The 11,545-nt window shown below is 46.9% G+C and overlaps 1 protein-coding gene across 1 annotated transcript in view; it reads right to left on the bottom strand.

Moving 5' to 3' along the window:
* Window positions 1-5,318: 5,318 nt before the first annotated feature.
* Window positions 5,319-11,545, bottom strand: part of LOC114627506 — a 23,207-nt gene continuing 16,980 nt past the window's right edge. The window contains exons 13-15 of the mRNA XM_028775347.1: window positions 10,243-10,306; window positions 7,504-7,583; window positions 5,319-5,465 (exon numbers count right to left, since the gene is read on the bottom strand). Coding sequence (XP_028631180.1) covers window positions 5,436-5,465; window positions 7,504-7,583; window positions 10,243-10,306 — 174 coding nt within the window. The 3' untranslated portion in view covers window positions 5,319-5,435. The remainder of the gene's footprint in view (window positions 5,466-7,503; window positions 7,584-10,242; window positions 10,307-11,545) is intronic.

Genomic DNA, 11,545 nt, shown 5'->3' on the forward strand with positions numbered 1-11,545 from the left:
GTGCTCAATCCAAACTCTGATGTTCACAATGGAGCTTCAAGTGGTCTCTATCACCGAGCTACATCTCCAGTTCATGATTCAGACACTGAAAAATATCTTTTGTTTCACCTTTTCCTGGTTCTCTGTCTAGGCCTACTAATGCGAAGCTTTTGTTTGAAATTCCATCTGTTTCTAGTGGAGAGGAACCATTTCTTATGCTCAAATTTCACTTCTCTAACTCTTAGCTTTCCTTAGACTTTCTCCTTCACATCACTGTTCAGGCACCAAAGGCTTCCTTTCCTCACTTTACCTGAGGGTTACACAGATGAAACATGGAAGTATGTTCAAGGTCCTTAGGACCACTGGTGGAGTGTCCCAACTGCCATCCCTAGTTTCCCCGCTCAACAACAAGACAAGTCACCACCTCTGTGTCCTCATGGCAGTAAGGGTTGTTGCTTCAGAGGGGAGTGATGAGAACAGAAGACAGAAATGGGTCAGGAAGTTTTGAAGACAGATCTTGATTCCTGTTCTTGGCTCTGTCCTAGCTGTAGGTCAGAAATGCAGACGTATTTTAGGGCTCCAGTTCCTGCTCCAATTTCTAGTTATCATTCTCCATTTATACAGCTACCTGGAAACAGTAGGTGAGGGTGTAATCAAAGCACCATCCAGATACCCTGAAGGAGAGGCACATGGATACCTTATGGGCAGCACAACTGGGCCAACCAATCCCCATAAGCCCATTTTCTGCCATAGTCATATAAAAAACCCCAAACTAGTAGCTCAATGGCATTCCCATCTCTAGGACATTCTCTTGTTTATAGAAGCTTGCCTTGCTTTCTATCTCTTAATGTCTCGCCTATGAACTTATAACAAATTTATTTCTAAGAACTCACCTTCCTCATGGTCCATGAAATTCATTCTTTGGATTTGTGAGACAAGAATCTGGAGCCACTGACTCAGAGTGGGGAAGTTTTGCCTAACTATTAGCTACTAGCACTTCAATTCCTGCATTAAGCTTGTCTGAGGCTAGCCTCTGATATGCTCAAGGGTCCCACTTTCTCCATGCTTTAAAGGGATTGAGAGGCCATTTGGATGAACCATTGATGGAGACATCATTGGTGTGTCTTGTTCATTATCAGAAAGCCTCTTGATAGATAGTAACCTTATAAACTTTGTGGCAGCCAAATAGTCTTGTCCCAATGCAGGGAAAAATATGCAACTCAAATCCCATACCCCTTTCAAAGAAGTAATATACCACAATAGATGAAAAAAGAATTAAAGGAAAAAAAAAACCTATGACAATAGCCATCGTTAACCAGGAAGACATAGCCTTTCTATGCTGGGACTAGAGGTGTAGCTCAGTGATTGAGAGCATCTGATGCTTATCACAAGGATTAGATTCCAGCACCTACACTGGTTGGTTCATAAACACCTGTAACTTTAACTCCAAGGGAACAAAGAGCCCTGCTGCCTCCATTCCCCCCCCCCTTTGTTTACTCTGGAACCATCTTCCTGTGAGGTATTTTAACTCTTAAAGAGGGTTAAACTCTTTTTTTTTGTTTTTGTTTTCATACACTGATGGCTTTATTCTTTTTGTATAAAGCAGTTTATCAGATATAAAATTTTTTTTCTCAAATCGTAATTAAATCACACAGTGGTTATAAACACAGAAAGGCAGGATGTGGGGAAGGGAATGACACTGGAGTGTGGGTGTTCAGGGGGAATACAGATATCTTCAGAACCGGGTATCGGCTAGGTGAAAGTTCAAGGGACAATTCACTATGACTCTGCCTATGACTCGCTTGTCCTTATCTAAGTTGGTATTGTCTGCCAAGGCTACCTATTTACAAGGTCTATGACAACTCAGGCTTATAAATTTCCACAAAAGCTGCCTGTTGACATTAGCTTATAGCCATCTGTTTCAATGTTTTTCCACAGAGACCCGAGACTTGGTGTTAGTATACATGTATGACAGGCCCACTGCTGATTTTAGGCCTATGGCTGATTTTAGGCCTACAGTGTGTAAGCAGGGCTGCCCCTGACATCTCCTCCCTTCTCTAAGTATAGAAGGGCTGTGGCAATTCTAAACTTCTGAAGGTGGGGATAGAGGCCTGACCTCCAGTATTTGAAGGGGACCTTGTAATGGCTCCAGTCCCCCTGTCGTTGTCCAGTGAGGCATGAGGGCCATACCCATCCTGATGTCTTTTTCCTGGAGAGGGGATACTTTTGACATCAACCCCTATGCAGTCAGGCTTGTCCCTCAGGGAACCCAGAGAGATATTTTTATCTTTTATTTATATTCCCTTGCAGTGCTTAGCCTCGCAGCCTAAGCAAGAATTCAGATTGCCTGTCAGAGGGGGTTCTGGGTGACCCCTCTCTGCTTGGTCTAGGGGCAGAAGTCCCCCCTTTTAGTTTGGGTGGAGATGGGTTTTGGAAACACCCTGTATAAAGTAACAACCTCATCTTGAGTCTCGTGGTCCTCCATAGCTAACTTATGATAATATATCTGAGTAGGTTTTGCTACCAAATTATTTATCCGTTGTATCACAGAGTTAGTCCGCCTATTTGAGGGCCAGGGACCAGCAGAAAAAAGCAAAAAGAACCCAAATAATGGTCCCAAGATGGAAGGAAATAGGGTTGACAACCTTGGAGAGGCTGCAAACCAATTCTTGTACCAGCATTCATCTGTCTCTTTCTCTCTCTGATTTTTCTTAGGGCCTTCACTACCAGTTTCATGCTTTCTTTAACCTTCCTTGTCTTGTCTATGTAAAGACAACCTTCTTCTTTAAGGGCTGTACACAGTCAAGAGCTGTACACAGCCTTTTCTATTGTAATAGAGTAAATCAAGTCCAATAAGGATATTTGCGATTTTAGGAGGTCTCTTCAGACAGCGAAACGAGAGATTTCTTCAGATTAGTGATGTCAATCTCTAGCTGTTTGATGTTCTTGTCAGTGGCCCTTCAAAGGTCTGAGTAGTAGAAGTTCGGAGGCCAGCATCTGGATTAGAACTTCTAACAGCAGACATCACGGGTGATTCATTTTTACCTGGGATGCTGCCTGAGTTAAAGCTCCTGGGAGTCCCTCTTTCTCTTGGTTTTCTGGGGTTGGGTACGGAGCTGCTGCCTGTGACCTGCTCTATGCTGAGGGTTAAACTCTTAATGATACCTGTTCCCTCCTTTTACATGGAATTCCAAATTTCAAGGAGGAGAAGCTGTGGTAACTTCTACTTCTTAAATGAATATCAGCAGGGCAGATGATTTAGCAGGGAAAGATAGAATAGATCTCTGCCCTTCAGAGGGCAAAGGCCATGTCTACAGGCCAGACTACAGTGCTTGAGTATCTCACCCACCAACCCATAAAACTCCAGGGTGCTTTGCCTTTAGGAACCTGGGAATGCCTTATTTTTTTGAGGATGGTCTTTACCTCATTTCCTCAAGCCTGACCTTGAATACATATGTCTCCTATTCAGATCTCAGTCTTATCTGTGGCTAGGGACACACACACACACACACACACACACACACACACACACACACACACACACTATACACACTTGCACATGTGCACCTGCATACATGAACTGCTGCTTTGGGTCCCTGCCCTACTAGACCAGTTTCGGTTTCCTGTTCTCATCACTACTGAAGAACAGAGACCCTATATTAGATGTAGGAAAACCCTCAAGGGACCTCTGTGGTCTTGGTTATTAAGCAAAACAACAACTCTCACCTTAAAGGGAATAAAGGATGGTTCATTCTTAGCCACAATGGCCTAGAAACACAAATTTGAATTGCTCTTCAAAATACACTTTTGGGTGAAAGTGATTACATGATCTGTCTTCCTCCCTCCCTCCCTCCCTCCCTCCCTCCCTCCCTGCCTTCCTTCCTTCCTTCCTTCCTTCCATTCATTTAAGACAGGGCTTCTCTATGTAGTGCTGGCTGTCCTGGAACTCACTTTGTAGACCAGGCTGTCCTTGAATTTACAGAGATCCACCTTCCTCTGCCTCCCGAGTGCTGGGACTAAAGGTGCATGTCACCACACACAGCTTTCATGATTTTCTGTTATAGTCATAAAACAAAAGAAGTCTTTCAACCAAGGCATTTGCCACACACATCAGTGGGGACAGCAGGTGGGTGGATTATAATAAAGGAGAGAAAACTCTGCTATAGGTCTCAGAATATCCAATGATATTCTTAGTTTGGGATTGGAAACTAGTGGTCTGTTATACATTACAAAGGTTTTATCTGATAATTGAAAGGGTGTTTGGTTAGACACAGAGGTAGGTAATAAATAGCTAGTAAGCAAACTATAATTTTGGCACTGAATCTCCAACGTTTTAACTCCACAATTACAAAATTCTAGTCAGTCAATCAGCTTTGTATAATCTTCAATACATGTGTGGGTTTTTGACCCTGGGAATTTTCTGGTAAGGATGCTTTACCCTGAATTTTATTTAGTCTTCAAATGTCATCTAGGCTATGAGGGAAGCTAAATTCACTCCCCAGACCTGGCCTATAAGGGGAGGTGGGGATTTTTCTCTCAGTCTATAGTGGTCTGGCCTTCCTGCTGCAGGCTGTGCTGGGTGCCAAGAGTGAGGGTCCTCTGTGTTGTATTAATTTTTCTCTGGTCACTTATAGTTCTGAGAGCAGCTCTGCTGTGCCCCTGCACAGGTCACATCGGCTAGAGGGGCAGGTGGAGGTTGTCTCTGGGACTCTGCTCCACAGTAGTTCTTACTCTGTTGTTCACAGCAGAAGTCAAGAGCTCTGAGGTGTGGCTGTCCAGGGGTAGTCTGCCTTGAGGGTTCTCTATCTCCCATAGCCCTGTTCCTTTGCACTCAAAGACCCAAAACACCTCTGGGCTTCTGAGGGACTCCTTCCTAGCCACCTTCATTCTTTCAGCTTACTCCCACCTTCCTTCTTGGCCAGATAAACTTCTAGGCATACAGATTCCTGTGTCCTTCCTAGATGCCATTCTTGCAGGGCCTGACCTTTGGAGAATCAAAGGGCTTTCTCCTTTTTATTTTTCTCTTGCTCTTCTCTCTCACCTCTTCCCCTTTATGGCTGGCTCACTCTAGCCCAGGCTGACATGGAACACACTCTGTAGCCTAGGCTGGCCTAGACACATGACAGTTCTGCTACCCCAGCCTCCCAAGTTCTGGGATGATGAGTGTGAACCACTACTTCTAGTCTCTCCTTCTGCTCTTTTCCTGGCACTGAGTACAGAACTCAGAGCACTTTCCAGAAGGGTCACAGGAGAACTAGTGCTGGGAAGGATGCCCATCATTTAAACACTTCAAGGCATCTTCCCAGCTCTCAAGAAACACAGTAAACTCAGACCCAGACTCGCAGAGGAGACATCTTTATTACAGCTGTGATCTCCGCTGGGACTGCTGCTGATCATGGACTTTGGGCTCTTGAGCAGGTACATGTGTAGGCAGGGACAGGGCTCCAGCAGAGCAGCTACTCGGGAACGGTTAGCAAGATGCAATCCTATAGACAGAGCAGAGTCTCTCTATGTGCCCCCACTTCTCACACTCTGCTCCTGACACTCCAGAGGGGCCCATACCTGCGACTCTAGGACAGAAGAGTCAGGGACACAGTGGATAAGGGCATAGAGTGGGGAGGAAGAGGAATCTTGGAAACATTTATGAGAATAGCAACACACTAGAGCTATTCTTGAGACATGTTGACTGTGTGAACAAAGGACAGTGAGTGAATGACTGAGCAATCAGGGCAGCCATGTAAGGATGTATATGTGGTGCTCTGTCCAGCTGCAGCTGGTGTTTCCCCCTCTAAACTAGTCTGCATGATGCACTCTGTAGTCATGTAACTTGCAACCTGAACAATGGTAAAAGGCAGCCTAGAAGCAAACCGGCAAGTGAGCCTTGCTTTTCACAGGTCTGGTTATAGGCAATGCTTCCGTGAATAGAAGGCCCTGGTTGTATCCTGGCTCTGGTCATTCAGATCCGTCAATGGACCCTACACACCCTGGTCAGCGCCTGACTTGATAGTCCCAGGACTGGTGGCATTATTTTTAGGACAGTCACAAACCCTGAATTACCTGAATGTGTTCCTCTAGATCTACTCAAGTGAGGGTCTCTCTAAGGTTCCTAGGCCAATGTCAGGGAAGAGAAGCAGGCTGGAAAGGGTCGGGGAGACACAGAGTGGCCCCATGAGGCAATGCCTGTTGCCCTTCTCATGTCAGGGTCTTGAAGCCAGGCTTATGTAGTCAGGAATGGAGACAGGAGCCCAGGGCCTAAGCTTGGGGTCCTAGAGCGCAAGTCCACTCCTTTGTCCTGCTGCTTCTTCCCTCCTGTCCTACTTCTCCTTTTGATGCAGGGTCCTGTTATGTAGCCCAAATTGGCATGGAACTCATGATGCTCCTGCCTCCACCTCCTGAGTGGTGGGATGTGCCATCACCTTAGAAATCTTTTCAGGTGAAGAGATGAGAAAATGAGGAGTATGTCTGAGACCTACCTTTCCTACCTATGCCCTTCTCCACTCTCCAGTATCCCTTCCTGTCTCTGTCTGTCTGTCTGTCTGTCTGTCTGTCTGTCTGTCTGTCTGTCTGTCTGTTCTATCCCTTCTGCCCCAATCTGGAGTTTATTATGGTCACATTCAACCTTTAGGAGACATTTTATTATGGGAGATATATTCTGTTACTTTGAGATTATGTTTCTGTCTGCCTTCCAACCTGTTCTATGACAACTTCAAATATTTTTTATCTTTCTAAAAATTTTCTATTTTTATTTTATTTGTATCTATGTGTATGTTTGTATGCCTGTATGAGTGTATGCCATGTGTGTGCAGTGACCAGTGGAAGCCAGAAGAGGGCATCAGATCCTCTGGAGCTTACAGGTGGCTGTAAGCTGCTGGACTTGGGTGCTGGGAATGGAGCTTGGGTCCTCTAGAAGAGCAGCAACACTGAGCCCCTAGACTTGGAACTTTCATTAAATGAACTTTTCCCCACTTGGGAAGAAATGGAAGCCAGGATAGGCCTGTGAGCAGATTTCCAGGAAGCACCTCAGTGGCCGCAATGCTTTCTTTCCTTCAGGTTGGCTGCCTCTGGCCTCCTACCCAATCCCTGCTCTCCATCCCTGGATGTTTGTAGGCACTGGGTACAATGGCACTATTTGTGGATACCCTGGGTACATCCAGGATGCCTCAGTTCTAGGGAGGTGGGCGTTCCTGGTTGAGATCATTAACTTTGAGGTCAGATAAAGATTCCGGCTTTGTCACCCTGACCCCATTTTTCTCCTTTTCTGAGCCTCGAGTCTCCTCTCAACCAAAGTGGGGAGAACAGCACTGACTTGTCTGTGTGGGGGGATGATCTTGATGAGCCCTGTGTTTTGGCTTCCTGAGGGACTCATGCTGACTGCCAAGGCCTCATCTATAATTGACATATCACATCCAGGATGGTTGTGAGGTGGAGGTAATAAGAGAGACTGAGGGCTTTGGACGTGGCCTCAGCTTCTAACTTCCTGCCCATATGCTGAGCATCATAGGGAGACCCCTCCCCTGCACCTACCTCAGAGAAGTCCATTTGGGCATGGCTGAAGGAGATGCCCTTGATGTTGGTCAGTGGGAGGCTGTTCTCACTGAGCCACTCTGCAAGAGGAAGGCAGAACTCAGGGCCTGGTGGACAGGCTGTATGGCGAGGCTGCTTGGGAGGTTGTGTGTAGTTATGGTTCCCAGCCCCTAGCCAGTGGACCTTCTGTACTCCGACCTCCCATTTAATCAGGCAGCCCTGAACAGCAAGCAGCCCAGGGAATGCAGACTTTACTAGGAGTGTACAACTTTTGACATTTCAATATGAAATTACCATCTATAAATGTGTTGGGCTATATTTATAGCTATCCTGGGATACATTCATAGCAATCCTGGGACGCACGTGCCCTTTGAGCTACAGGTTGCAGACCCCTAATTGACTCATGGTCCCCCCACACCTTCATTTACATCTGTCTTTTAAAGGAACATTCTTCTAAAATATACTCCGGACCTGTGAGTACATTGTTAGGAAGCTCCCCATCTTCATGATGTTTTAAGGGAGATTCTGTTTGATGAAGATTGAAGGTTTCCTGTGAATCTACTCAGGAAATGCATTCTGCCTAACTCTCACACTGAACCTAAAAAAATCCTACCATGGTAGTAGAATTGAAACATCTTGAAAGTAGATGTTTCAATCAGGAGTCCTAATCAATCAACTGGAAACCTGAAAACACTAGAAATTTGGTGCTGCCAGACAATACCCATCAACTATATCAAAGAAGGCAAATATTCACAGATATGCTTGCTTGCCAAATATCTAAAAACGAGCCTCAAATCAGTAAATTTATAGAGCTGGTCAGTTTCCAATTAGTGCTTCTGTGAGCTAACCATTTGGTTGGATGATTTTCAAAGACTGAGTTGTGGAAGACTGAGGGCCTGGCGTGGGCTCCCTTCTGCTGAGCAGCCTTGCTGCACCCCATTTCCCCATGCTGCTCTGGCCTTTGGGTGATCTGGCATCCTCTCTTGGCCCAATGGATGCCTGGAAGTCAGGTGGTGTGGCAGATGGAGGAAGACAGCCCAAGTATTTGTTCTCCCATTTGTCCCCAGACCTCACCGGGTCCTTAGCCTGAGCACCCCTCATTCTAGTCCATTCCATGGGGTCTTTCCCAAGTCTCCCCATTGCTGTTTCTTACCTCAAGTTGTTTCATACAGCCCTCCTGGGTTTTCTCCTCTGGGTGGGGTTGTAGTAAGAGCAGCACCCATGGCACTGAGCAGGCTCCTGGCCTGGAATTCTGACCTTGTGTGACCATGTCAATGTCTGTGCCTGGCCTACTTTCTTGGTTGTCTCTTGACCCTTGTGTTGTTTTGGGGTGTGTCATACAAGCATTGGGTGAATGCCTGTGGTGGGTATAGAAAGAGTAGGTCCTGTCTCTCTAGCCCCTTGCAGGTGACATCCTTGCTGTCTGACATCTCTGGATACCCTGCTGGCCCTACTGCCACTGCTCTGTGCCCAGTTAGTCCCCTTTTGAACAGATTTGCTCGTTTCATGTGCAGAACCTTCCCTGGCCACCATAGACCTCAGGATGGAAGCCTGTCTGGCATTTGAGCCTCTGCCAACTTCTCAAAGTGATTGTTCTCAGAGCACAAAGATCCTCAACTGAGAAAGCAAGAAGTCAGGATCCTGGACTCAGCTTGGCCAGAGATTTTCTGAGTCATGTTGGAGAAGTCATCTAACCTCTCTGGGTCTGTAGAGTGGACCCGTCTGAAAGATGGAAAGGCTGAGCCAGGTAATCCCTCAAGAGTTAGTCTCTCTCTCTCTAGTCTCCCTCCCTCTCTCTCTCTCTCTCTCTCTCTCTCTCTCTCACACACACACACACACACACACACACACACACACTCACCTCTCATACTCTCATACACAGAGAGAGAGATAGACACACACACACACACACACCTCTCTCTCATACTCTCATACAGAGAGAGAGAGAGAGAGAGAGAGAGAGAGAGAGAGAGAGAGAGAGAAGAGAGATCCTGTATATCTTTATATCTTACAGTCTGGACAGGATGCTGGGAACACAATGAGAAACATGAGAACCTGTCTCTCTGGAAGCTCACCATGCAGTAGGATACAGGTACTGACCAAGTAACCATGGGGATGGGTGATGGGTGATGGGGACACACTGTGCCCAAGGAATGGCCAGGCCAGGAAGCCCAGTGCTGTAGATTGCCCCTACATCTTCCTAGCTCACCTCCTCAGCTGTCTACATTGCCTATTTCAGCATCTGAGAGAGTTAGAGAGTTAGAGTTTTGAAAAATTTTGGATTCTTGATAGCTAGAGGCCAGGGTGATATATTGTGACATTCAATTTTCAGCCTCTCTTTCAGGTACAAATACTCACCCTGTTAGTCACATTTACAGTGTGAGCACACTTTAGCTGGCCTATTGGCTTCAGCCAATCTAGCATTCCACTTTCGACCATTGACTCCCGACTCTGTAGTTGCTGAGCTGGGTGCCCCCTCCCCTCTGGCAGCCCCTTCACTGTGACTTTACATCCTCCCTGCAGTCACTCTTCTGGTCACCTGTCTATGCTCTGAGCTTGCATCAGCATTAGGAGTCTCTGCAGCTGTGTCTGAAAGCTCAGGTATGGGTTGCTTCTTGCTTTACCAGGAATTCAGTCTCAACCCAGGCAACTGTTTGCAGCCCCTGTGAGCAGGCCTGGGTGCTGCCCCAGCAGTGTGCTGTGATGCATGGCTGGACAGAGAGGTGTAGTGAGACTCACTGTTGTGGTGAGGCAGGAACCACCTCTTCAGGACAGCCGAGAGCAAGACCTTCAGGCTCTCCTCCTGCAGCGGGAAACAGGTAGCTCAGCTCCTCTAGCTTGGCACATGATGTGTCAACCTAGGATGCGGAGAGCCTATTGTACAGATGCCACATTGAGTCTGGAGATGTCCCGCAGATCCAAAGTCTTCCTTTGTAGTCTAGGCTGGCTTTGAACTTGCTATCTTCCTGCCTTAGCCTCCCTAGCTCTGATGTTACAGGTGCCACCACATCTATCCTGATGCCACTTTTGAAGGACTTTGGGACCTTTGGGTCAGATTAGTGAAGGGCCAAGGGAACCCTGAGGGGACTAAAAAGGAGAATCCCCTAGCCAGGCACCATCTCTGCAGGGCAGCCCCGGGACGGGAACAGATGGGTCTTTGAGATTCCAGGGTGCATCTTCACAGGAACCAACTCTGGGTCAGTGCAAGAGATCTTTCTAGGACTAAGAGCTGCTGACAGTGGAACCCACTGAAACAGCAAGCCTCCCATCCCTAGGAGTGTATTAGGAGGTCTTGATTGGGGCTGTCCCAACTCATCAGAACGCATTAGAAGACTCCTTCAGATACTTTCTGTTTGCTGGTTTACTTGTCTGTGGTATGGGTGGGTAGCTTATATAAGGTATAATTTGTTTGACCATGTGTAGTCACCCTGGTCTGATGGATGCCCTGTTATATGTCACAGAAGAGCTTCCTAACCTGAGAGAAAGAGTCTTACTGTCTTTGACTCAGATTCTATGCAAGTGAAAATGATGTGCCAATGACCATAGTGTTCTGTAAGGCAGGGTTGGGTAACGAGTCTCACACGAGGCCTAGGTTCCAGCCCAAGGAACTCTCCCTACTGTGTGTCTTGGTGTATACCCTCACTCAGCCTTACTTCCCAGGGACTTTTCTCCCTCAGGGTTAGAGTCTGTGACACACAGGCCTACAGAGAGGATGGGTGGGCGTGGAAGAGGGCTTCACTATGGGTACCCTTCTTCCCAAACAGAAGCAGGATTAGTCATTGGGGGAAGAGGTGCGGGTTGCATCAGCAGTGGCTTGAGCACAGGGACAGAAGGCCAGCCAGTAGGTTCAACCATGTTGCTCAGCTCCCTGCACCTCTGAGTTCAGCCCAGAGAACAAATCTGGCCCTTAATAAGCTTGCCCTATCTTAGGTCAGGCCCATCAGGGAATCCTGTTAGCTAGGTCCACCTTTAAAACACAAGTTCCTGCCTCAGTCCCATCATCACCTGGGGACCTCATCCACTGTGTGATGATACCCTGCTG

Source organism: Grammomys surdaster, unplaced genomic scaffold (genome assembly GCF_004785775.1).
Source record: "Grammomys surdaster isolate TR1022 unplaced genomic scaffold, NIH_TR_1.0 254, whole genome shotgun sequence".
Lineage (NCBI taxonomy): Eukaryota > Metazoa > Chordata > Mammalia > Rodentia > Muridae > Grammomys > Grammomys surdaster.